A 26,410-nucleotide genomic window follows, 5' to 3' on the forward strand; every position below is an offset into this window, starting at 1 on the left:
AAATGACAGTTAATAAAGAATATGGTTGCATTCACGCAAAATTCACAAAAATATTTCATAAATTGTTTTGATCGATAGAAAGAGACGTTTAGAGAGTTTAGTTAGGGACATGGAATTCACTTGAATACTAAGTTTACCCTTGAAAGAATTGAACACTTGCCGCCAATTCTAATTTTCCAAAATCTTTGCAGCCTCATGTCGTAGACCTTTCATATTTCAAAATATAAATTCTGTTGTATTAAATTAATCACGAAGGGTTCACACGATCAGATGATAAAGATATGGGCAACAGAAAATTAGAGTTTGAGGCGAGTGTTTATTTCCTTTGTGCGTTTTGTCTAAACCTTGACATAAGACTTTTTTTTACAAAGACTTTTTTGACTTTAAGGATGTTACCTGTTTTACATTCCTTCCAGAAACCGTGGCCAGAAGAAAGTTTAAATGCTTGATATCAAAATGAAAAAAAACATACATTTTAATGTGTCCTAACTCCAGTCCCCCCCCCCCACTTCCATCCCACATAGTAATATGTCTCCAAATTTTGGGGGGCGGGGCTATCCCCATTGTGATCCAGAGAGTAGGAAGGGGGGGCACATATTTATGTGCGTGGGCCGTGTGAGAAGGGGGGAGGGGTAACGGGTTCTCCCATAAATCTACGAATCTACTGCGACCCATGGTACACTGACCGCTGGACTATCCTAGACAGATAAAATCAGTTGTTGGTCAGCTAGCTAACTAGTAACACGTGCAGGATATTTACTCCAAAACAAATCAACTTTAAATCATATAAAACCAGTTTTTTCTGTTGATTTATGTTTGGTTCGCGCATTGTTGTTTTTATAGATGCGAAATTGTGCGTAAATCGTGAACAGCATCAGCTTCAACAGGTATTACTTGAAAATTAATGTGCACATATATAGAAATCTCATAAAGTTGTCAATTTTTTTTGTTAAGCTTTCTTATCCTAACTCAATCAATTGTTTATTAGAAAATTTGTTGATTTGAAACTAATAAAGTTTTGCGAGTTTTAAGTTGAAAATAACTGCGCAGATATTTTCTGCGTATCGGTCAGCCGGGTTTATTCCACTCTTGAATCCGGAAATTTCTGGTTTCCAAGAAATAACTCTGTCACCAAGAGGCTTCTGGGAAATTAACCAATTAACCATTTTTGCATAATGATATAAGAGTTTATTTGTTCTACAGATTGCATTCAAATTAAACTGGCAAACTGCTGCATCTGACAGTGTGTTCATGTTCCTTTTGTATACAGTGCTAGGGATATAATGATATTTATGGTTTAATATCAGGATATTCAGTGATAACCAGAAGACTGTAGAAGAGGAAGACGATATTAAAGCAAAACTGAAGTACATTTGATGTTGTTACAAAGCAAATAGCTTAACTAGTAAGTAATTAAATCACTTATTAAGTGAAATGGGTCCGTTTACACTGCACAATTTTGTGCCTCATGTTTATTGGACTATTTAAAGTCATAACTTGAGTCTAAAAGTCGACTTCCTATTCAAGAGCTTTAATATCAGGATATCTCTGGTTTAATATCAGGATATAAGTAGTTCAATTTCAGGATATACCTAGTTTAATTTCATATACCTAATTTAATTTCAGAATATATCTGGTTTTATATCAGGATATATCTGGTTTAATATTAGGTTATGTCTGGTTTAATATCAGGACATATCTTGTTTAATATTAGGATATATCTGGTTTAATGTCAGGATATATCTGGATTAATGTCAAGATATGTCTGGTTGAATATCAGAATATATGTGGTTGAATATCAGGATATATGTTATTTAATATCCGGATTTATCTGGTTTAATTTCAGGATATATCTGGTTTAATATCCGGATATATCTGGTTTAATATCAGGATATATGTGGTTTAATGTCCAGATATACCTAGTTTAATTTCAGGATATATCTGGTTTAATATCCGGATATATCTGGTTTAATATCAGGATAAACCTAGTTTAATTTATGGTTTGATATCAGGATATATCTGGTTTAATATCAGGAAATATCTGGTTTAATATCAGGATATATTTGGTTAATTATCAGGATACATCTTATTTAATATCAGGATATATCTGGTTTAATATCAGGATATATCTTGTTTAATATCGGGATATATCTGCTTTAATATCAGGATATATCTGCTTTAATATCAGGATATTTCTGGTTTGATATCAGGATAGATAACAGGATATATGTGGTTTATAATCGGGAAATATCTGGTTTACTATCAGGATATATGTGGTTTAATAACAGGATATATCTGGTCTAATATTAGGATATATCTGGTTTAATATCAGGATATATCTGGTTTAATATCAGGATATATCTGGTTTAATATCAGGATATATCTGGTTTAATATTAGGTAATATTAGGATATATCTGGTTTAATATCAGGATATATCTGGTCTAATATTAGGTTATATCTGGTTTAATATCAGGATGTATCTGGTTTAATATAAGGATATTTATGGTTGGATATCTGTATATTTATGGTTTCATATCAGGATATTTATGGTCTGATATCAGGATATTTATTGTTGGATATCAGGATATTTATGGTATAATATCAGGATATATATGGTATAATATCAGGATATATATGGTATAATATCAGGATATTTATGGTTTGATATCAGGATATTTATGGTTTGATATCAGGATATTTATGGTTTGATATCAGGATATATATGGTTTGATATCAGGATATATATGGTATAATATCAGGATATTAATGGTTTGATATCAGGATATTTTGGTTTGATATCAGGATATTTAGGGTTTGATATCAGGATATTTATAGTTTGATATCAGGATATTTATGGTTCGATATCAGGATATATTTATGATATAATATCAGGATATTTATGGTTTGATATCAGGATATTTATGGTTTGATATCAGGATATTTATGGTTTGATATCAGGATATTTATAGTTTGATATCAGGATATTTATGGTTCGATATCAGGATATATTTATATATCAGGATATTTATGGTTTGATATCAGGATATTTATGGTTTGATATCAGGATATTTATGGTTTGATATCAGGATATGTACGGTTTGATATCGAAGGATCAAGCCAATTTAGATTTCACTTTCAGTTTGTTGATTTTATTTCAAGTGAAAACAGGACATTGCATAAATGGGTAAATGTAAGACAGACATATATATCTCATGTATTGGGAATCGCGTTTTGGTCTATAATTCTAGTAAATTCAAGAGATATCTTATTTTACCTAGATCATTAAAGAAATGTATAATTGAATTATTTTTTATTTTTCAAATTATGATCGTCACAGCTTGCTGACCACAGATCGTTGTGTTAAATTAGCGTGGAATATATCTGATTTAAGTTTTCTAAAGAATGTACCTAAATGCATGTAAAGCGATGCAGTATACAGATTTGACGAATAAGATTGTAAAGGGACTGTAAGCGTAATTTAAGTGTCCCTCCATGCAAAGATGGCAATATCCGATTTAGAAGGCTATCCTTACAAGCGTAATTTCATCAAGAGTATAAGAACCTAGTTTTTGATTTTGAAAACTTTTATTTGTTGTTTCTCTGCTAAAGTGACTTTCACATTTTTTATTTATAAAAAAAACTGGAGAAATTGTCATAATTAAAGGAACTTTAAAGGAAAAATGAAAGGGTATAGGATAAAACCTGAGAATCTCAGGTTTTGAACAATACCTATAAGACATCTATTATACCAAAACGGGGATATGCCAGATTTTTTATAAAAGTTGTAGTATTAAATAGATCATATTCAACAATCTGAAAACGACTATATCTTACAGCAGCCTTTGCTCCTGTTATAATTATTTTATTTTTATTTTGCATTTTTTATCCATATAATTGATAATATTATTACATTTAATCTGTATAGTCCGTATGACGTCACATGTACTTTAGCCTGGTCACGTGATTTCTGTCTTTACCACGTGTCAACGATACTGCACTGTCATTGGCTGAAGTTATTGCGACGACTGACGTAATACGGGCTATATGTAATAATATTATCAATTATATCTTTTAAAAATGCAAAATGCCAAAAAAATTATAATCTGAGCAAACCTGAGATTCTCAGGCTCCTGTGGGATATAACCGTTTTCAAATTGGTTGCGTAATTGTTGAAAATGATCTATTTAATATTCTAACTTTTATACAGAATCTGGCATATGTCCATTTTGGTATAATTTTGACACAGATTCTCAGGTTTCATCCTTTACCCCCTTTCACTTTTCCTTTATAGTCCCTTTAAGTACTTTCGAGTTTGCATGTAGAGTCCCTTGAAATTAAGTTTACAGTCCCTTTAAAGATTCCTGTTTATTATCCTTCTATCTATATAAGCTGCTTCAATATCAGGATATCAAGTTTCCTGCAACAGAAGTAAAAAAACATTTGTCACGTATTTTTTTTTTTTTTTTTTCAGTTTTAAAACTTTTTCAATTTAAGGTTTTCTGTCAACATGAAGTCCACAGTCATTCAGTTCGAGACGATTCCATTGCTGGAGGATTCAAACCAAACAAACAACATCGACATGTTGTACAAAAAGATCGAAGAAGAGGATACTTCCGACAAGATGTCGTTGGAAAACTACCAGAATACTGAGATACCGCTAAACCTAGATCTTTATACATCTCATATACATCTCAAGGGACAGGACAGGACTTCTTACAAGAAATCAGAGAAGAAAACGAACACTATTGACGATGTTGAAAAGGGTAATTTACCACCCTCTAAAACTGAACATGTAACCTTAAATTTTCAAGAAAAAAGTTCGTTCTTCCAGAAGGATGATCTTAAACGTATTAGGAAAGAAACAACATACATTAAACTTAAAACAACTTCATAATTAAAATAAATTTATCCTTCCATTTAAAGAAAGAAAAGTTTAGGCCTAAAATTCAAGTTTTATATATTCAGAAAGGCTTAAAAGTTTGGAAATTTAAAACTTTGATGAAATTTTACCAGGATTTCACATGTAAAATATCTTAAGTATGTAGTAGATCAATATTATAAAATACATTTTAGTTTGATGATAAGAAAGCTTTGACTAAAGTAAAAACCAAAATAGTATTTTCCTTTTTTTTTTAATATTTTAAAATTATAATTCAGCTCTGAGATGTCTTATTTTGTTTCTTTTCTACCAGGGAATTAAATGTGAGGAAAAAAGTAGAAGTAAGAAATTCTAAATAATAAATGGAAATAATCCGTCAATGATTTTTGCAAAAAAAGGTAGTCGAATTTGGTGCTGAAAGTTCAACTTATCCTGGTTCCTATCCCATCTTAAACCAGCTGTTGTTAAATGTATTTTTATCGGGCATGTATTTTTATCTGTGCATTTAGGGTTAAATTACAGTCTATGAAGGCAAAATCGGACAGGACACAAAATTGAATCATTCAAATGCACTCTAAGAAATGTCAAAATAACTAGTAAAATTTGCAGTTAAAGCACAGGAGCCAAATTCAACTTAACAGTATCATTCGTCAAATTTTGAAGAACCGAGCTACGAAGTTGAATTTAGCTCCGGTCCTGCAGTAAATTTTGTTAAATGAAAATTTTACATTTCTTAGAGTGTGACTCAGTTCAACTACTCTATATATATAAATTAACTCTGCGCATATAAATTGGGTCGGTTAATTTGTTGGTAAAAGTCTGTAAAAATAACTAATGTTTACAACAAGATTACTTCTCACGATCAATCAAATCCAACTTAACCTAATTTCTTAGAGCATTGGGTCTTACTTTTTAAAAATAAGGTTAATAATGGCTGTTAAGATGATCGCTTAAAAGGACTGTGAGCATAATTTCAAGTGACCCTTCCTTTGTAGAGTGGCATGTCCGATTCACAACAGTACCTTTTAAACCTTTTCTGATCAAGGATGAATGGGAATTCCAATTTTCTAGCTGAAAGTAGAATTTTTTCATTTGTTATTTTTCTGTAAAATTGACTTGTTGCAGAGAGAATTAAGAAAACAGATCTCAGCACGTTTTTTTTGATCAAAGAAAGGTATAGAGGGTGCTGTTGTGAATCAGATATGTCACTTTAAATGGAGAGTTAATTAAAATCATGTCTTTAGTTCCTTTAATGGACTCTCGAGTAACTGAACATATCGCTTTAGTGTTAAAGAAGAGTAATCTCAATTATTATAAATATTTGCTAAAAGTAATTTTATTTTATTGTTGTCTATTATAGATATATGTTGTTAAAAATAGTTTCTTTGATATAATTTTTTTCTTTCTAATTTTAATGAATTGTAAGAATTATAATTCGTAAAATATTGTAAATTGTATTAAGGAAAAACAAAGAAAGTATGCTGATGAGAAGCTGGATCGACTTCAGAAGATTTACATGATTGTTCTCATCCTTCTCACCGTTCTCATGGTCGTAGGGATGATTTATTTTCATCCCTTGAACCTCTACTGGTATCAGGTATATTTTCATCCTTTGAACCTCTACTGGTATCATGTATATGTCATCCCTTGAACCTCTACTGGTATCAGGTATATTTTCATCCCTTGAACCTCTACTGGTATCAGGTATATTTTCATCCCTTGAACCTCTACTAGTATCAGGTATATTTTCATCCTTTGAACCTCTACTAGTATCAGGTATATTTTCATCCCTTGAACCTCTACTAGTATCAGGTATATTTTCATCCCTTGAACCTCTACTGGTATCAAAATCAAGACGACATTCAAGTCGTCCTGCATACTGTCATGTTTCGTGGGACACCCTGTATCTACGAAATCCTTGATAAAACAAAGGTTTAAAGAGTATCATTGTAAATAAATGGAAGGTCAATAAAAATTACGCTTTTAATTTCTTTTCATGATAAAAGACTGATGAGGATCTTGAGAAGTTACAGAAGTCTGAAATGTTGAAGAACATTTTAAATTAAAGCTCTGAGCTGTATATTCACTACGGTTAAGATTCTTCTGCTTTGGAAACAGGTCTTTCTTCTACTGTTTCAGAAACAGGTTTTTATTCTTTCTTTCGATTTTGATTTTCTTTTTTAAAAACAGATTTTTAACCTTCTGTTTTGAAACAAATCTGAATACACCTGTTATTAAATCAGATCGAAAACTGATATACTTCAGTTGTAAAAACAGCTTTTTTTCATTTGTTGTTTAGTTAAGCGTAGTATTCTGTGTGTTCCTGCTCGCCATGGTGATAAATAGTGTCTGGATAGTTTCTGTGCATGCTCACGACCGGTAAGAAATTTGTTAACCCTCCTTCTCCCTGGTAAAAAGTGCCCCCCCCCCCGGATTTTGTTACAGGGAATTAGGTGAATTTTATGTCAAGCATAACAAGCTAGGGGGTTGGAAAATGTGTGTATAAAGTTTAGGGATTTTGATAAAAAAAATCTTACAGAAAACATCTTTTGATTCTATTCTTGAAAATTAAAATTGAAGTGTTGGAAGGGACCTGGTCTCTCTTCTTCATCTCTTAATTTTTCCAGGGGGGGGTTACGTCCCCCCTTCCCCCCCCCCATAATCCGCCTCTGTATCTGTGTAACAAGACCTGCAGGAACGTTTTTGTTGAAAATCCATAATCCCGATCACTTGATGTCGATAAATACTGTGAGCACTTTTAATATGAGGATCAATGCTTAATCTCTTTATTTTAGTTATTCCTTTCCTGATCCAAGCTTCCTTCAATTACCATGCTTGATATCGAATAAAGATTTAATTAATCTTCAGATTGAGATCAAGCATTGATCTAGATATTCACAATGTAAGAGTTCCTAGCTCAGATGTCGCTAATCTAATTTCTAGCTTCGAACTAATCATTACAGTTCAATTTAATAATTTAATTATTTCTTTTCACTTAAAGAAACTGAGTTTTTATCAGATATTCAAATTTTTCTATCCCTATATCTTACTGTAAGGATTCCAGCAAAAGGAGGAACTCGTTTCGCAAAACTTTTTTTTTTGAAAATTTCGCATTTATCAAATTTCGTTCACTCGCGAAAAATGCGAAAAAGTTTTACATTAAAGAAAGAGAAATTACTAATTATGATGTAATAAAACTCTTAATGCGGAATTCTCAGAGCAAAGAATTCCACAAGTTTGTACGTTTGCGCAATTAATTGTTGCAGTCACAACACTTACGGTTTTTGCGGAATTTTTTTGTGTTGTTATTTTTCGCGAAATTTCACATAGTTTTCTCAATTTTTGCTTAACTTTTATTTTAGAAAATATAGGACGGGAGATGAAAAGTGGATTCCTTTAAGCCAACCTAAATCCAGTGAATCCAGAAACAAGATTTTAGAGGTGGAGGAAACCCAAGAAACACATCCTCTTCTAAAAGGAAACTCAGAAACAACCAGTAAACCTATAGACATTAAATCCGGCGCCGAGCATTCCAAATTGTCGATCTCAAAGTCTCCAATAGAGCGTGATTTGTACACAGCTGTGCGACGTATTGAACCTTAACCAAGTTTATCCGAACTTTGAAGATTAAGAATGTTTAAAAATTATTATGACACGAGCTTTCACTCTTCTAGCATTAAAAAAAAAATAAAAATTACTGACATTATTTTAAATTTTTTTTCTCTCATAAATTTAGATCAAGACAAGATGGATTTTACACAATATCCTTTATTTGACAAATTATTTAGCAGCTTTTTTTGCTATAAGTTGTGTATTTTTTTAATATTGAGGACAAACATTCATTTGTCATAAAATTTATATTTTTTTTGTAAAAGTTGTTAAATATAAGTTTTTAAAAAAAAAGAGACGTTTCAAACATTGTAATTTAATTGAGAAATAAATATAATCGATTAGAAAGAAATTATTTTCAGCTTGCAGTTTACCCAACACATAGTTTACTATTAAATCATGTTCAGCTTGCAGTTTTCCCAACTCTCCCAACACATAGTTTACTATGAAATCGAAAGTGAAAACTCTTGAAAAGACGACTGAATTATTTTTTCACAACTGAAAACTTTAGAGTTTGATACCTTTAATCCTGATCTGAATATTCACTGTCGTCGACACTTTAATAATTTCTCGGCTTGTGATTGGCTGTACGGGTTTCTACAAACGCCTATCTGATTAATTGAATCTTATACACTGTTCTGGATACAAACAAATCTTATGTTTTAAATATGAAAGGAACCATCAAAAGGTAGATATTAATATTCTAGTAGTCTTCAAGTCTCACACCAATAAAAGAACAAAGTATATGAACATCTATATTTAAAGAGAAATAAAATAAAGAACGAAATAACGAAAGAGATGTAGATATACTGCTATTACAGTTCATCTAGAGTCACAGATTTAGGTTGGTACTCAGTGATGGGTTTCTCCTTTGGCTGGATACCTCCTTTGGCTAGATACTTTCAATATGGTATCCCCTCCGGAAACATATCTCCTCTAGTAACATATCTCCTCTGGCAACATATCCCCTCCGGTAACATATCCCTTACAGTAACCTATCTCCTCCGGCAACATATCTCTATTGGCAACATATCCCCCACACCAAGGAGAATTGAATACACGGAGGGGGCAATAGGGTTTCCGTACACTTTGCTGTGACGTATTTGGACTGCTGGAGTACTAGTTTTTGCGTAACAACAATAATAAAGATTTTAAACAATAACACAAATGATAAACAGACATTTGGTGCATCTCTGACGTTAGATGAAGATTCACCGTATACTAACTCATTTTTGTTTACATTAGATCGGCTGCCTTTATTATTGTTGCTTAGTTTTTATTTTACGCACAAGTAGTTCTAAATTTGTTGTTCTTATCAATAGTTTTATAATTAGAAGAGTTATATGATAGCTAACATATCAGATTTCAATCTGACCTGCATTTTACTTTAGCTAATATGTTTAATTCAAAGTGAGGTCAAGTCCTCATGACAGAAAAGATCACCTCACACAAAAAAATGGAAAATGAACATGCTATATTTGCTTTAGTTCCGCGTGAAGTATAAAAAAATATTTTTCAAGATTTTTTTTAATTATGTAAAAGTACGATCTCTTTTTGGTGGTAAGAGGCTGCTGCTGAGCTGTAATTGTTAATCTAGGAGAAGGTTTAGCTCAGTATTACCTGTTGCACCACAGTCTCCAGTCCGTATACATCTCTCATACAGTACACACATGGTGGGTTTATGTTGTACATTGTTATACATGGTACATACTGTACACACATGGTATGTTTATGTTTTACATTAGTATACATGGTACATACTGTACACACATGGTGGGTTTATGTTTTACATTAGTATACATGGTACATACTGTACACACATGGTGGGTTTATGTTGTACATTAGTCTACATGGTACATAATGTACATACATGGTGGGTTTATGTTTTACATTAGTATACGTGATACATACTGTACACACATGGTGGGTTTATGTTTTACTTTAGTATACATGGTACATACTGTACACACATGGTGGGTTTATGACATTAGTATACATGTTACATACTGTACAGTGTACACACATGGTGGGTTTATGTTTTACATTAATATACATGATACATACTGTACACACCTAGTGGGTCTATGTTTTACATTAGTATACATGGTACATACTGTACACACATGGTGGGTCTATGTTTTACATTAGTATACATGGTACATACTGTACACACATGGTGGGTTTATGTTTTACATTAGTATACATGGTACATACTGTACACACATGGTGGGTTTATGTTTTACTTTAGTATACATGGTACATACTGTACACACAGTGGGTTCGTGTTGTATATAAGTATACAATAACATGCTACAAACTGTACAAAAAGTGCAATGGGTTCATGTTGTAGATTAGTGTGCATGGTACATACGTACACACATTGGGTTCATGTTGTACTTTAGTATATCAACGGCATGATATTTTTTTATTTTTTGATTAAACCCTTGATTACATTTCTAAAATACTTATTATGATTTATTTATGATATTGGAAAATATTTATATTAATCATAAGCTTGAATGACAACTATTTAGAAATGTAATCAAGGGTTAGAACAAAAAATAATAATATTCACATTTTTAGCGATATTTTGTACTTTTACAGGTAATAGTTTCTTAATATGGAAAGTTATACGAATCTTTATTTAGCTACTTCGTGTTGTCAGTTTGTTGTAAATACATTATGCAGGTCACATTTAAACTGAAGTTCAAAGGTTTAATTGATACCCTTGTAGATTGAACGGACAACAATTAGGAATTGAATCTTTGTCACAAACTCAGAATTCTTAATTCCTATATCTGTGCAACCTCATGGTGCAAACGTTTGATATTTTAGATTGTTTGATCTAACAGAATTCATGGTTTGAAGTATCTAAGGTCTACGACAGCGAGTTGCAAAGATGTTAGATTAGAAAATCAGAGTTTGAGGCAAAGACTCAATTCCTTTGGGGCAATTTGAAGTTCTGTCGACATTCTCTTTTAGCTGAAAATCAAGTTAACAAGATTTAAAATTCCAAAAACTCAACCAACAAATTAAAAAACAAAATCTTTATTCTTCAAGCCTTCTGTATATTCCTTTAATTGAGATTTCCTTTAATTTCTGCATTGCCAACATGCAAATTAGTTGAAAGATTACAAAAACTAGGCTTTTAACGCGCTTCGCGCCCATCTTCTATTTCAATTGTGAACATTTTATCGAATTGGGAAAAAAAGTTATAAAAAGTTTATAACAAAAAATTTCATAGATTTTGAAAATCTAATGAAAATCTAATTTTGTTAATGGCTAGTTTTTTAAATTTTGATCATCCATAAACTTTTCCAGGGGTCATTTTGGTCAGATCGGTTCAGCCTTTTTGACGTTTATTACATACAAAGAAACAAACCGACACCCAGACAAAGTATTTAGATAAATTGATTAAGTACTGTTTGCATAAATCAAATTTATAATCCTGGTTTTCTTCAAACAAATCCTTTTTATAATAAACCTTTTTATATTTATAAATAAAACCTAAAAGAGATAAACGTAATCAACATGAACCTTTTCATTTTTATAAATAAAACCTAAAAAAGATAATGTAATCAACATAAACCTTTTTATATTTATAAATAAAACCTAAAAAAGATAAATGTAATCAACATAAACCTTTTTATATTTATAAATAAAACCTAAAAAAGATAAATGTAATCAACATAAACCTTTTTTATATTTATAAATAAAACCTAAAAAAGATAAATGTAATCAACATAAACCTTATTTATAATTCTAAATATAAACCTAAAAAAGATAATTGAAATCAACATAAACCTTTGAAGATGTATCAAGAGAAAAAACATGAGTCTCTACTTTACTCTATAAACAATGAATTACGAATATACAAATATAATAGTTTTATTCTAAATAAAAACATCTTCATCACACTAAAAAAAGAATAAATAATAGAAACGTTTAGTTACTTAACGTCCCTTGGCACAATTAGTTAAAATAACCACCCTCTCAGCGGGTGATTATTTGCATTCTAAAGAAGATAAAATTGTGTGCTGTAGAGGATAAAACTTAATCATATTTGAGACCTAAACTGTAATGAATTAAAAAAACAAACATTGTTCAAAAAGTAATGTATTGATTAAAAAAATAGAATAAACAAACTGTAAATCATAAGATTATTGAAAAATCAAGACACTGATCAAACTACTCCGACTCGGGGGGATGAATTTCCATTCGTCTTCTCTGAGCTGAAAACTTTAGAATGGTGGATATCGGGATTAAGGCTTAATCCACTCTTTTTCTTAATCTGCAGATTAAATATTGCTTGTTCTCCACTCATTTTTAATCTCCAGATTAATTATCCGATCAGGATTAAGGATATCCCATTTAAAAGTTCCCATCTCTGATCATATATTTCGTTGAGACTGCCGATCTATTCGACTTATCTATGCAAAATCCTCTCGTTCCACGGCGTGTAGAAAGGGTTGGCCTGATTAAAGTTTAAATAGAACAAGCAAGAGTGGCTTGGTTTTATCACGCAGCCACAGCGTGACTTGTGGCTTGGCTTTATTTCCAATGGACAGATCTTGCTTACAACTAGAACATGAGATGGTTGTTATCGCTAACATTCTGTTTGAGAATTCGAAAAATATGATCGTAATTTTGACAAGCTTCATGTTAGTTCTATATACGAAAAAATGTTAAGGATTCTTTTAAAAGTGTGTTCGAGTTACTTTACAGGATTTTAGAAAGTTTCTTTAAATCATCGAAATTTTAAAAAAGTTCTTCATGCCTAAATTAAAATAAGGACACAATGAAAAAGTTATAAATATAAAATATGAAATTTAGAAGAACAATGAAAATGTTTCCAAGGATTCAATATATTTACAGTTCGAAAACATTTTTAACTTTCTAATTTAAAATATTCTTTTGTTTGGTGAATTTAATGAATTTGAACATTAAGTTTTCCTAATTCTTTTTAGAACATATTTATATTTTGAATATTTCTGAGGAAATTTGAAAAGGAAAATCAATTTTGTTCTTTTTCCGCTGTAGACTGAATCATGAATAAGATTTCAATTTTAACTATTTTCTCTGTAGAATTCTATTATTGATTAAAATATATGAATCAGTTGTACCAGGGGTGGAACTTTTTTGATCAAAATGCTCAGATATACATCCTGCAAGAGTCTTCAATTTTTATTTAATTACCATTTGAAAAGATTTAATTTTCGGTAATCTTCAGATTTTTTCTTTTTTATAGTAAGATTAACTTTATTATTATATTATAAAGATTTATTCACACACAAAGATATAAATACATATATAAATGGTGTAGTTTAAATTTGTTTAAATAAATTTTTGAAAATACTGGTTTCCAAAAGAAAAGAGAAAATTATGCAAAGTTGCATTGATGATTACTCATTACATAACCTATCATTTCAGTTTTTACGTAATCATCGAATCCTCAACATATAAATTATTCATTCTTGTATTTAAATTTTGATTTGATTTGATAAGGATTTTTTGATTCGTTAGTTTAAAAATGATTTTGATTTTAAATGTTTTTCTTTTTTTATTGTTCCTCGTAATTTATTACTATAATATAATATTTTGGGGGTGCAAGAAAGAATAGACATTTTTGATAAAACTGTTTCGCCCTCAGTCGTATTTTCTTCATTTTGTTAATAACAATAAAATTCCAGTTGGTTTTTTATTATATTGTATTAAATACTATAAAATTTTTTTTACCAAGGACTTGAATATTCACCACAAACTGAAATTTTCTTATTTCTATATCTTTGCAACCCGATTGATATTCCAAATTGTTTGATTTGACAGAATTTAAAGTTTGAAACATCAAAGGTCTACAACATTAGGTTGAATAGATAGGGATTAAAAATTAGAGTTTGTGTGAAAAAATCAATTCCTTAATTCAACAAGTTCTTCTATTGATTGTCCAGTTTTTAACCACAATATAACAAGTTGTATATGAGTTCTTCTGTTATTATATAATTACAAGAAAACCCGGTTTTATTAATGATTACAATGAAACCAATGTCACAGGGGTTTAATTAATCATAAATCTGGGATTTCCATAAAAAATCTTTTAAATCATAATTTCGTTGTATCTTTTCATTTCAAGGTCATATCATGATTTGCTAAACACCATGCAATATACAGATCAGACTTTTGAAAATGAAAAGATCTGTTTTTTGTTTAAAAGAGTGTGCAGAGATCTATACATGGCAATATGCGATATTTTCTACGCGGTGGTTTGTTTTGGATTACAATGGCCAATCATCTTACATCTATATTTAGGGATGCTTTATGCTGCTTGGTATACGATATACAAAGCATTCCAAAAATAACTAAATGCATTAAAATTTATGTTTTCTATTCTAGTTAGTTAAAGACTGAAAAAAATGAAGTTCTCAACATTGTTGAAAAGAATAAAATAATTTTACCGTTAGTGGAAAGTTAAGTAAAGGCCTAACTCGTTCTACAGGGTGTCCCAATAAACATGGGAATTAAGTGACGACTTTTATATCGTCTTCGAACCATGCGGTTTTTTTTACAAATTCAATTATTGCAGTATTCCAGTTTAAACATGCTAATACCAAAATGACCGGTACCCAAGATTTTCAAAATGAGGTCTACCTTTTTTCCAAAATTTAAGGAGATATTGCAAAATTTGTACAAATTTCAATTTATTTAAAATTGTCTTAATATCTTAAATCTTCGGTTAATTTTTAAGACATTAAGAAAGGTGTATATACTATATATATATATAAACCACTTTATTAAAAGCTCGTCAGACGTACAGCATAGTTTTTATACTTTCTTTGCCATGCATTAAATATAAGAAATCAAGTCGTCTCTCAATTCCCATATTTATTGGGACACCCTGTATGTCTAAAATAACTTTAACGATTGTAAATGTTAATTTAAAAAACAAACATGAATATTTATGGTTTTTTTCAGATTTATTATGAATAAAATCAACTCTGAGCAGTGCTTTAAAGTTAAGATTACCATTCATCGTAAACCACCATTCTATGCAGTAATCTACAGTTAACCACTTGTACATAGATATTGTACATAAGTTACAGTACATCATTAGCGACAACTAATGTAATCATAACTTATTTTAAATTGGATTATTTTGTGATTGTGCATAAAAGTACATAAGTGATCAAATTAAATGTACAAATTGTACATGTTACATAAAGTGACAAGAGACAAATAATGTGGATAAAAAGAGTCTTTAACCTACTGCCTAGAGCTAGGAAACCTGTAAGCAAGTAAATAGGTAACAATTTTAAAATGATATTAGATACAAAGTTACACATATAGGGTGAGGCTTTAGAGAGATTGTTCAATAATGATCTTAGTTCTTTGAACATTATGACTTTATTAAAGACAGAAGATAAAATTCAACTTTCAGATTGTCATAATAAAATAGTCTCAGGTCGTCATTTTTATCTCATCCTTTTAAAGTATCCCTACAGGTAGGTAACAATTGTGTAACGATAGTACAGGTAACAATGTGAAACGTTGGTAAATAGATAACAATTGTTCAAAATACATGGATACAATTGTGCAAATTACATGGTAACAATTATGCAAAGAACATAGTAACAATTGTTCAACCTAAGTGTCAAAAATTGTGCAAAGTAAATGGTGACAATTGTGCAAAGTACATGGTAACAATTGTTTAAAATAAATGGAAACAATTGTGCAAAGTAAATTGTAACAATTGTGCAAAGTAAATTGTAACAATTGTTCAAAGATAGTCTCTGGTTACAATTGTGCAAAGTACATGGTAACAATTTTGCAAAATACATGATAACTATTGTGCAAAGGAAATGGTAACAATTTTGCACTAAATGGTAACAATTGTGCAAAGTACATGGTAACAATTGTGCAAAGTACATGGAAACAATTGTACAAAGTACATTGTAACAATTGTGCAAAGTGAATGGTAACAATTGTGCAAAGTACATTGTAACAATTGTGCAAAGTAAATGGTAACAATTGTGCAAAGTACAATGGTAACAATTGTGCAAAGTACACTGGTAACAATTGTGTAAAGTAAATGGAACCAATTGTGCAAAGTACATGGCAACAATTGCGCAAAGTACATGGCAACAATTGTTCAAGGTACATTGCAACAATTGTGCAAAGTACATTGCAACAATTGTGCAAAGTACATGACAACAATTGTGCAAAGTACATGGTAACAATTGTGCAAAGTACATGAAAACAATTGTGCAACGATAATACATGGTAACGATTGTGCAAAGTACATGGTAACAATAGTGCAACAATAGTACATGGTAAAAATTGTGCAAAGATAGTACATGGTAACAATTGTGCAAAGTACATGGTAACAATAGTGCAACGATAGTATACAAGAAAAAACTGTGAAATGGCAGGTTTGATAATATTCAAGAAAAGGTTTATAAGGAAATAAAATAAGCAATCAAAAAAAAACTTCATAATTTATTTGCAACCATATAAAATATTTAAAAAGATATCTATATATTTGGCTACATTTCAACACTACAGTGAAACCCATAACACTGTGGAATAGGAAGATATATATGTTAAACCATAGACCTAATTAAACAAGTAGATCTTCAAGCTACGGGTAAAACTATTTTAAACATAAAATACAATTAAGATTGCTTCAACCTTGTCTTTCTTTTCCATAGTTCTAATGGGTCCCACTCTACAATATATAAGAAAAGCTCTGAAAGAAAAATGATAACTAATTATCCAAAATATGACGAATATAAGATCTATTTGTTAATGATAGTAGAAGAATAATGAATAGAGCTAAGATTATCTTATTATGATAATGAAAACTATTATTAGGGAACTAGAATAGTTTGTCACGAAAATATTAAATATAATTGATTGGATTTAGGACTCATATCATCTTATTATGATAATACAGGGTTAGCCACAAAGGATGAGACTTCGGTGACAATTGCTATGAAGGATTAATTACGTTCTCATGTTCATGGTTTCACGTGACTTAACACTCCTTATCTTCAACAAATCATAAAATGTCATAATTATAGATTGCAGCATGATATTGAATTATATATGGGGTTCTTTATGGTAGAACTATCTGCATAATGATCTGCACAGATATAAAATATAGGCATCAACTATTGAGAACGCTTTGAACTGTTACCAAGTCTTGGTTTTACCTTGCCAAACAGTTTATACTTTTTTGGATCCTTGATTTACTTGCTTGATTTTACTTAAAGTATTAAATGCAATTTCTGGAAAATCCTAATCGTTTTTGGATTAAAATATATCGTATGCACTGTGACTGACATTGGAAATTGGCTTTTTTGTCTTCCGGCGGACATGAGCCACAACTATTTTGGCTTCCACATGAAGGGTGCTGGGTAGTAAGTGTCTTAAATTTCTACTGTACTGGAGACAACCTAATCTTTTTAAAGAAAATATTTCAGCCGAATTTTTGTTATTTTTATTCATAGAATAGATTCATGAATAAGCCAAATTTCAGCCAAGCAAAGTTTACCATTCCTCCGCGATATAGACGGTTCTTCTAAACAAATATTAATTTGACTGTTTTGATTCTTAGATTCTGAATAATATGATGATGATTGAATCTGAAGGGTTTAAGATGGAAAATTCTAAATAAATCTTTTAATTAAAACAGATCAAAGGGAATACGTAGAAGAAACACAAATTGAATTCAATGTCATAAAATTAAAGATTAACTGAGAACATATGGAAGCACTAATATTTTAATCTTTAATTATAGTAAAGGATAAAGGTTTATTCTATTCGAAAACGACGTGTTAATTTTTTAAATTTTTAATACTGTGCAAGCATTGCATGGTATAAACACATATAATTTATAGATGCCCATCTCTACTGTGCAAGAATTGTTATATATCTATATATATAGATGCCCATCTCTACTGTGCAAGAATTGATATATATCTATATATATAGATTTCCATCTCTACTGTGCAAGCATTGGTATAAACACACACATATATATAAATTTGGCTTGTCTGTTTGTCTGTCTGTTTGTATCCAATAAACGTCAAAACGGCTGAACCGATCGGGCCCAAATTTTTTGTGGGACATCTAGGGACCCCAGGGAAGGTTTATGAATGATTGAAATTTTAAAAATTTGTGTTTAAGAGGCGCATTGGTATAAACACATATATATACATAAAGAAACAAGTTTTAGTTAAAGAAAACCAAGATTGTCAGACACATTCCTTAATAAGTTTTGTACAATCTAAATTGTCTAATTGTTTGTGTGACACCTTGCATTATGTATCTACAGAGGAAGATAGGCTTTGAAAAAATACAAATAGTTACTCCTACCGTTTACCCGCACTTGGCAATAGATTTTGATTGCCCGTGGAATTGAAAAAAATTCCAAAATTATTTTAGCCTATGTTACTCCCAGGGTTACCACGGGTTTTCTTTCAACAGAAATCAGAAATTTTGCTCCAGCCGTTTGGCTAGCTATAGCTAACATATATATATATATATTTGTAATGAACTATATTAAATAAACAATAGAAAATGTTTTGAACTTATTTCAAGAATATATATATATATATCTGAACGAAAAGCTTTATCATATAGAAGATAGTAGAAGAGTTCTATATTGTTTACTGTAAAAACATTGTTACAAAAGCTAGGCACTTCAATATATGGGTGGAGTAGAAGAGGGGAGAAAATCCAATATTTATCTGAAATATAAATAAAACCAACATAGTTAATTTTCTACTCTTTGTATTCGGTTCAACCGTTAATTTGACTATCTTTGTATTCTGTTCAACTGGTCTAACGATTATCTTTGTATTCGGTTCAAGTGTTCTAATGATTATCTTTGTATTCTGTTCAACTGGTCTAATGATTATCTTTGTATTCTGTTCAACTGTTCTAATGATTATCTTTGTATTCTGTTCAACTGTTCTAGCAATTATCTTTGTACTCTGTTCAACTGCTCTAATGACTATCTTTGTATTCTGTTCAACTGGTCTAATGATTATCTTTGTATTCTGTTCAATTGTTCTAGCAATTATCTTTGTATTCGGTTCAACTGTTCTATCAATTATCTTTGTATTCTGTTCAACTGCTCTAATGACTATCTTTGTATTCTGTTAAATTGGTCTAATGATTATCTTTGTATTCGGTTCAACTGTTCTAATGGCTGTCTTTGTATTGGGTTCTGTACTGGTTTGATAACTATCTTTGTATTCGGTTCAACTGGTTTGGCAACTATCTTTGTATTCGGTTCAACTGGTTTGATAACTATCTTTGTATTCGGTTCAACTGGTCTTAACTATCTTTGTATTCGGTTCAACTGGTTTGATAACTATCTTTGTATTCGGTTCAACTGGTCTAATAACTATCTTTGTATTCGGTTCAACTGGTTTGATAACTATCTTTGTATTCGGTTCAACTGGTCTGATAACTATCTTTGTATTCTGTTCAACTGTTCTAATGACTATCTTTGCATTCGGTTCAACTGTTCTAATGGCTGTCTTTGTATTTGGTTTAACTGGTCTAATAACTACCTTTGTATTCTGTTCAACTGGTCTGATAACTATCTTTGTATTCGGTTCAACTGTTATAATTGCTGTCTTTGTATTCGGTTCAACTGGTTTGATAAATATTTTTGTATTCGGTTCAACTGGTCTCATAACTATCTTTGTATTCGGTTCAACTGGTCTGATAACTATCTTTGTATACTGGTCTGATAACTATCTTTGTATGCGGTTCAACTGGTCTGATAACTATCTTTGTATTCGGTTCAACTGGTTTGATAACTATCTTTGTATTCGGTTCAACTGGTCTAATAACTATCTTTGTATTCGGTTCAACTGGTTTGATAACTATCTTTGTATTCGGTTCAACTGGTCTGATAACTATCTTTGTATTCGGTTCAACTGGTCTGATAACTATCTTTGTATTCGGTTCAACTGGTCTGATAACTATCTTTGTATTCGGTTGAATGACCATATTTATATTAAATACCTGTTCAGATATAAATGATTCTGTTTTTAGGTTATGAAGAATGGATCCAAACTCAGGAAATTCATCTTTCTCCACTTTTACTCTATTCCTGAAAGGGACAGACCGGCTATGTAAATCAAACCTAGAGGAGCTATGAGGTCCCAAAGTCAAATCAGTAATTTTGCATACATTTGACCGATCCCTTAAAGGGAGTGACCGGCTGTGTAAGGTAGTTAAACTGAGTATGCAGTGTTGTGGGCTAATTCTTTAGGATTCATTTGAGACACATAAAACTTTTAAAGATCTGTTTTTTAACTTTAATAATTTATTTTAATTAAATTTTACAATATTTTTAAATTTCAATATGATATCAGTTGGAAACATTTTGAGACTTCTATATTTCTTGTTTTTCATTCTTTCTTCTTGATCTTCCATTCCTTGTCCATCCTTCAACCACACTTTGGCTAATTTTGAAAATAAAAATAAATGAAAGATCTGTAAATCCTGAGTTTGAGTGCAAAATCGACGTTCAAAATCGCACTTTTGGCTGGATGCGTTTTCAGAATTGTTATTTTAATTATTAAATAACGACGCCAGAAAATGTAAACAAAATTCTACAGTAAACTATTTAGTTGTTTAGGAACAGGTTGAACAAATAAAAATTAATCTTATCATCGAAAAAAAGAAATGATATTCAACTATTAGTTTCTATTTTATTTACAAATATTTACTGCAGATTTTCTGTAATTTTTATTGAAAAGACGACATTTGAAGAATTTGAAGAAATCTGCGAACAAATTCATAGAAAATAAGAAATTCAAAAAACGAAATAATTGATTCTAACATTGATTTATTGACAAATTTCTTCTAAGAAATATTTTCCTAAACATCTTATTAGATTACTTAATAATTTTTACTTAATTTTTCATCGTCGTTATTTCATAATTTTAAAAAACCGATTCTGAAAACGTACCCACCCCAATTCATGATTTCGAACGTCGACTATGCACTTAAACTCAGTAATTATACATCAGGGACACGTTTTATATGTCTCAAATGAATCCTAAATAATTTGTCCCCAACACTGCATTCTCAGTTTAACTACCTAACATAGACGGTCTGTCCCTTTAATCTTTAATATATTGTTATCATTAGTAAAATTTTCCATCAATTACATTTATAAACACTCCTAGCTAAAGCTTTGAAGGAAATCATGAGATAATAATAAGTGACTCTCATTTTGAAAAGTTTTACCATATGCAGTTCAATTCACAACAGGGCCACTTTTAACTTATTCTGATGAAACATGAAGTAAAGTGAGTAGTGACTGGCAAATTTTTGCGGCAGCGACATATAGAAAATTGAAAAAATTTAGATAGCAAGGGGTTTAATTGTTCTAACTGTTTAAAATACGTCAAAAATCTCTTTAAAGACAAGTATATAAGTAGATTTTAATTGATGAACGCAACTTAGATCTGGATCGAATGCTATTGGGGAAAACAAGAGAACTTCAGGTAAAAATATTTGAGAATTTTAAATAGCTTAAGTATAGTCGGGTAGGCTTTTCCGCTTCTGGCCCGGTAATAACAAAACTGCATAATATCATATTTGCTTCTATTATTTTTCCTAATTAATTTCTAATTTTTGGCAATCAACCTGAGCTTAAGACAAATTCCTACATTTGATCTTTCTTTTTTTGGATGATTTCTTTCTCATTTCTTTCCTGTTTCTACAGGTAAAAACTTTATAAGATCGCCATTTCAGGTTTAATGCTGGATAGTTTTCATAGCATACTTATTCTTGTTTTGAGAAATTATAGTTCACTGGCAAATGTCATATGAATACATGAATACATTACAAAAATTTTTTTTATAATGACATTTATGATAAAAACTTTTAATTTTGCAATCCCAATTGCATATATATTTATGGTACAGGTTTATTTACTACATATTTGATTGTTGGTTCAATACTATTATCCTTGTATGTATCAAGGTATTAATGTATAATATTTATCAGTTGAAGTATAAAGATGCATAGGAGTAGTGCAATAATCGACAGTTACAGTGTTGTTATCGTTTCTAGAAATTAATTTTCCAGAAAAATCAGAACCAATTTTAATTGGTTTTAATTTTTCCGAAAGTGAATGACATTTCTTTGTAAAGAACTGGATTTATCGTTGATTACATAGTTTTTAGATTAGCGGGATTCTTGTCTTGCATACCAACACAATAAGAAATTAGAAATTTATCTTTTGGGATTGATCCTTACCAACCTGTCTGGCACTTTTAGTCAGAAAAAAAACCATTATTACAGATAACATTGATTTTTCTTTGATATTAGCCTAATTCCGACCTAGTTAAAAGTTAAGTCTTAAATCTTTCATTTCATTTAAACTAAATTTGTACATGCCAATTTTCACTTTTTACATACAGTGTAAACTGTATACACTTATGAACCAACTGTTATAATGTACTTTAAAATATTAATCTCAGCTTAATTAATTCCTGCTTTATCCATATGTCTGGACCATCTTACATGAAAAATTATTGCTTGTCAATTACAGACAAAACTAATTATAACTCTAATTCTTTTTAGAAATAAATAAATCAATAAATGATAGAGATGGTAAAACTTTCCTATCTAAAAGGGATTGTAAGCGTAATTCAAGTAACCTTTCATGCAAAGATGGCAATTGGTCCGATTCACATTCACAACGGTACCCTTTAAAGCTTTGTCTGTTCAAGTATGATTTATTTATCCCGTTGTGAATTAGGAATGTTCCTGTTTTAATGAAAGGTCAATTTTACAGTTTGTGCAATGGATATTGCATTCAGTCGCTGTTTGGCACCAGACCGATAAAAGATTAACAGAAAAAAAATAATATATCTTTGCAACTTAATATCGTGTACCTTTATTTAACCTATATTTGACCTATGCAAAGGTTTACAATTTTAAAATGCATAATAGGCGACTCTTTCAGTCATCTATAATGAAGTTATTTTACTTTAAAAATAATTATTAAAAATCGTTTAAATTGCAACTTATAATCGTTTATTTAACTTTCGTCCTTAATATAACTATTTTTAGTTTTTAATTAAGAGTGCATGAGGTGGCATAGCTATTTATAGAAGGATGAGAAACTTTGAGTTTGGGTTCAAAAACTCAATTCCTTTGACTTGAAACTATTCTTTTTGTGACATTATTCAGAGATAGAATTTATATTTATAAAATTAAAGTCATCTTATTCAAACTTCTTTGATCTTAGTTTTTATCCTATCGATATAATAGCAATAGATATACTAGATACTAGATACTGGATACTAGATCCTTAATACTAGATACTAGATACTAGATATTAGATCCTTAATACTAGATATTAGATCCTTAATACTAGTATAGATACTAGATATTATATCCTTAATACTAGATACTAGATACTATATATTAGATTCTTAATACTAGATACTAGATACTAGATATTAGATCCTTAATACTAGTATAGATACTAGATATTATATCCTTAATACTAGATACTAGATACTAGATATTAGATTCTTAATACTAGATACTAGATACTAGATATTAAAACCTTAATGCTAGTTACTAGATACTAGATATTAGATCCTTAATACTAGATACTAGATATTAGATATTAGATCCTTAATACTGGATACTAGATACTAGATCCTTAATACTAAATACTAGGTACTAGATATTAGATATTAAATATTAGATCCTTAATATTAGATACTAGATACTAGATATTAGATATTAGATCCTTAATACTAGATACTAGATACTAGATATTATATATTAGATATTATATCCTTAATACTAGATACTAGATACTAGATATTAGATATTAGATCCTTTATACTGGATACTAGATACTAGATACTAGATCCTTAATACTAGATACTAGATACTAGATATTAGATATTAGATACCTGTATTGAAAATTGATTATTTTTAAAATGATGGCAATGTGTTTGAAAATATAGCACTCAGTAATATTAGTGAAATAGATACGTCAATAGATACGTCTAGTGTTAATGCTCATGCCGGACTCACGCGATCTGAGCTTAGCTCTGGGTCCGTATGAGAACTGAAGTGGTTACATCAATGGAACTATCCAATCTAAGCTTAGCTGCGGGTTTATATGAGAACTGAAGTGGTTCAATTAATGGAACTATACAATCTGAGCTTAGCTCCGGTTTTGTATGAGAACTGAAGGGGTTACATCAATGGAACTATCCAATCTGAGCTTAGCTCCGGGTTTATATGAGAACTGAAGTGGTTTAATTAATGGAACTATCCAATCTGAGCTTAGCTCCGGGTTTATATGAAAGCTGAAGTGGTTACATTAATGGAACTATACAATCTAAGCTTAAGTCCGGGTTTATATGAGAACCGAAGGGGTTACATCAATGGAACTATCCAATCTGAGCTTAGCTCCGGATTTGTATGAGAACTGAAGGGGTTTCATCAATGGAACTATACAATCTAAGCTTAGCTCCGGATTTGTATGAGAACTGAAGGGGTTACATCAATGGAACTATACAATCTAAGCTTAGCTCCGGGTTTGTATGGGGACTAAAGGGGTTTCATCAATGGAACTATCCAATCTGAGCTTAGCTCCGGGTTTATATGAGAACTGAAGTGGTTACATCAATAGCTCAATTCCGAGCTATTAAGCTTATACTAGTTCCACTAGTTTCCTTGCGAGTTGCTTTTACAATATATTTGTTAGTCGTATTCATTTTATTATACGCTGACCATATAAAGAGCATACTAATTTTTGATTAGGTTCGTGTATCTATGTAAATAAATAAATACTATATTCTACATTCTTAGGTTATAAATTACACAAACATAAACTTTACTTTAATAATTTTTAAGTCTATCTTTTGCGCCCTTATAACGCCTTTAACGTGGAATAATTGATATTTAGAAAAAGCTACAAAAAAGTAAATAATCGAATTGACTAAATATCAAATTCAATTTAAACAAAAAAGATAAGAAAATATAAATCCTGTTTTGTTGTATTTGTGTATAATGCATTTCCTAATTGATTTATGGTTAAAAGTAGAATAAGTCTGAAAAGATAATTCAGACATATATTTTGATTTATAACCTACTTCACTGCTAAAAAGATTTAGCCTAGAACCAGAAAATGAAAAATGGATATTTTAATATTATTTTGACAAATATCAAGCTTTAAAATTCATACTTCCACTTTTTAGAAGAAACTAGATTAAGAGTAGAGTCACTTTGATGCATATCTTTATATAATAAATAGCATCAGAAGGATTTCTTATAATTGTATAAAATCTTATAGATTGCATGCTTCAACTACTTAGATGTTCCTTTAATCCCTTTATTGTATGCATGAAAGTGAACATGCATACAAATATGTGTTGCAGGCGTTCAAAAGCAATTAAATTTATTCTCTGATCCATTGGGGGTTATTCACTGTAAACTGCGGTTCATCCAGCGTTCATTGTTTCATCGCAATTTGGGCAATTTTTTCCGCCAACGTTTTCATACTCATTCCACGTAGCAAAATATTTGCTTGCAAAATGCGAAATCTGCGCGCAACGATTTTCAAATTCAACTGGAAACCTTGGTGTGGTATTAAATTTCAAATTAATTAATCTTTTAAATTGAACCGATAAGGTATATTTGAAATTGTGAGAAAAATATTTTTGAAAACCAATGAATTTTAGACGAAACTATAAAAATTGATATTCTTATCTATTTAAAACTGAAAAGAGTACGAATACTAAAAAAATCGAGATTTTTTATTAAATGGGCTCGAAAATAAAGGCGTGCTTCGCTATATAGTGATTATCAAACCAAGAAGTAAGAAGATTCATTTGGAAAAAGAACAAAAATACACAATA

The 26,410-nt window shown here is 30.4% G+C and overlaps 1 protein-coding gene across 2 annotated transcripts; it reads left to right on the forward strand.

Moving 5' to 3' along the window:
• The first annotated feature begins 694 nt into the window (after positions 1-694).
• On the forward strand, positions 695-8,586 carry LOC111695824 (uncharacterized). 2 transcript variants are annotated; one of them, XM_023465272.1, is made up of 6 exons: positions 695-887; positions 4,496-4,855; positions 5,194-5,221; positions 6,343-6,477; positions 7,180-7,259; positions 8,243-8,586. In XM_023465272.1, the coding sequence occupies exons 2-6, from the start codon at positions 4,509-4,511 to the stop codon at positions 8,481-8,483; spliced, it is 831 nt and encodes a 276-aa protein (XP_023321040.1). In that variant the 5' UTR covers positions 695-887; positions 4,496-4,508; the 3' UTR covers positions 8,484-8,586. The 2 variants fall into 2 exon arrangements, with proteins under 2 accessions (XP_023321040.1, XP_023321039.1); XM_023465271.1 differs by lacking the exon at positions 695-887 and adding an exon at positions 1,363-1,405.
• The last annotated feature ends 17,824 nt before the right edge of the window (positions 8,587-26,410 follow it).

Source organism: Eurytemora carolleeae, unplaced genomic scaffold (assembly GCF_000591075.1).
Source record: "Eurytemora carolleeae unplaced genomic scaffold, Eaff_2.0 scaffold56, whole genome shotgun sequence".
Lineage (NCBI taxonomy): Eukaryota > Metazoa > Arthropoda > Copepoda > Calanoida > Temoridae > Eurytemora > Eurytemora carolleeae.

Excerpts from the sequence above, each read along its gene's own strand:
- LOC111695824 (XM_023465272.1), top strand. The coding sequence starts at position 4,509 with ATGAAGTCCACAGTCATTCAGTTCGAGACGATTCCATTGCTGGAGGAT. Across the intron at positions 4,856-5,193 it reads GATGATCTTAAACGTATTAG|GGAATTAAATGTGAGGAAAA; the intron begins GAAAGAAACAAC and ends CTTTTCTACCAG. Across the intron at positions 6,478-7,179 it reads TGAACCTCTACTGGTATCAG|TTAAGCGTAGTATTCTGTGT; the intron begins GTATATTTTCAT and ends TTTGTTGTTTAG.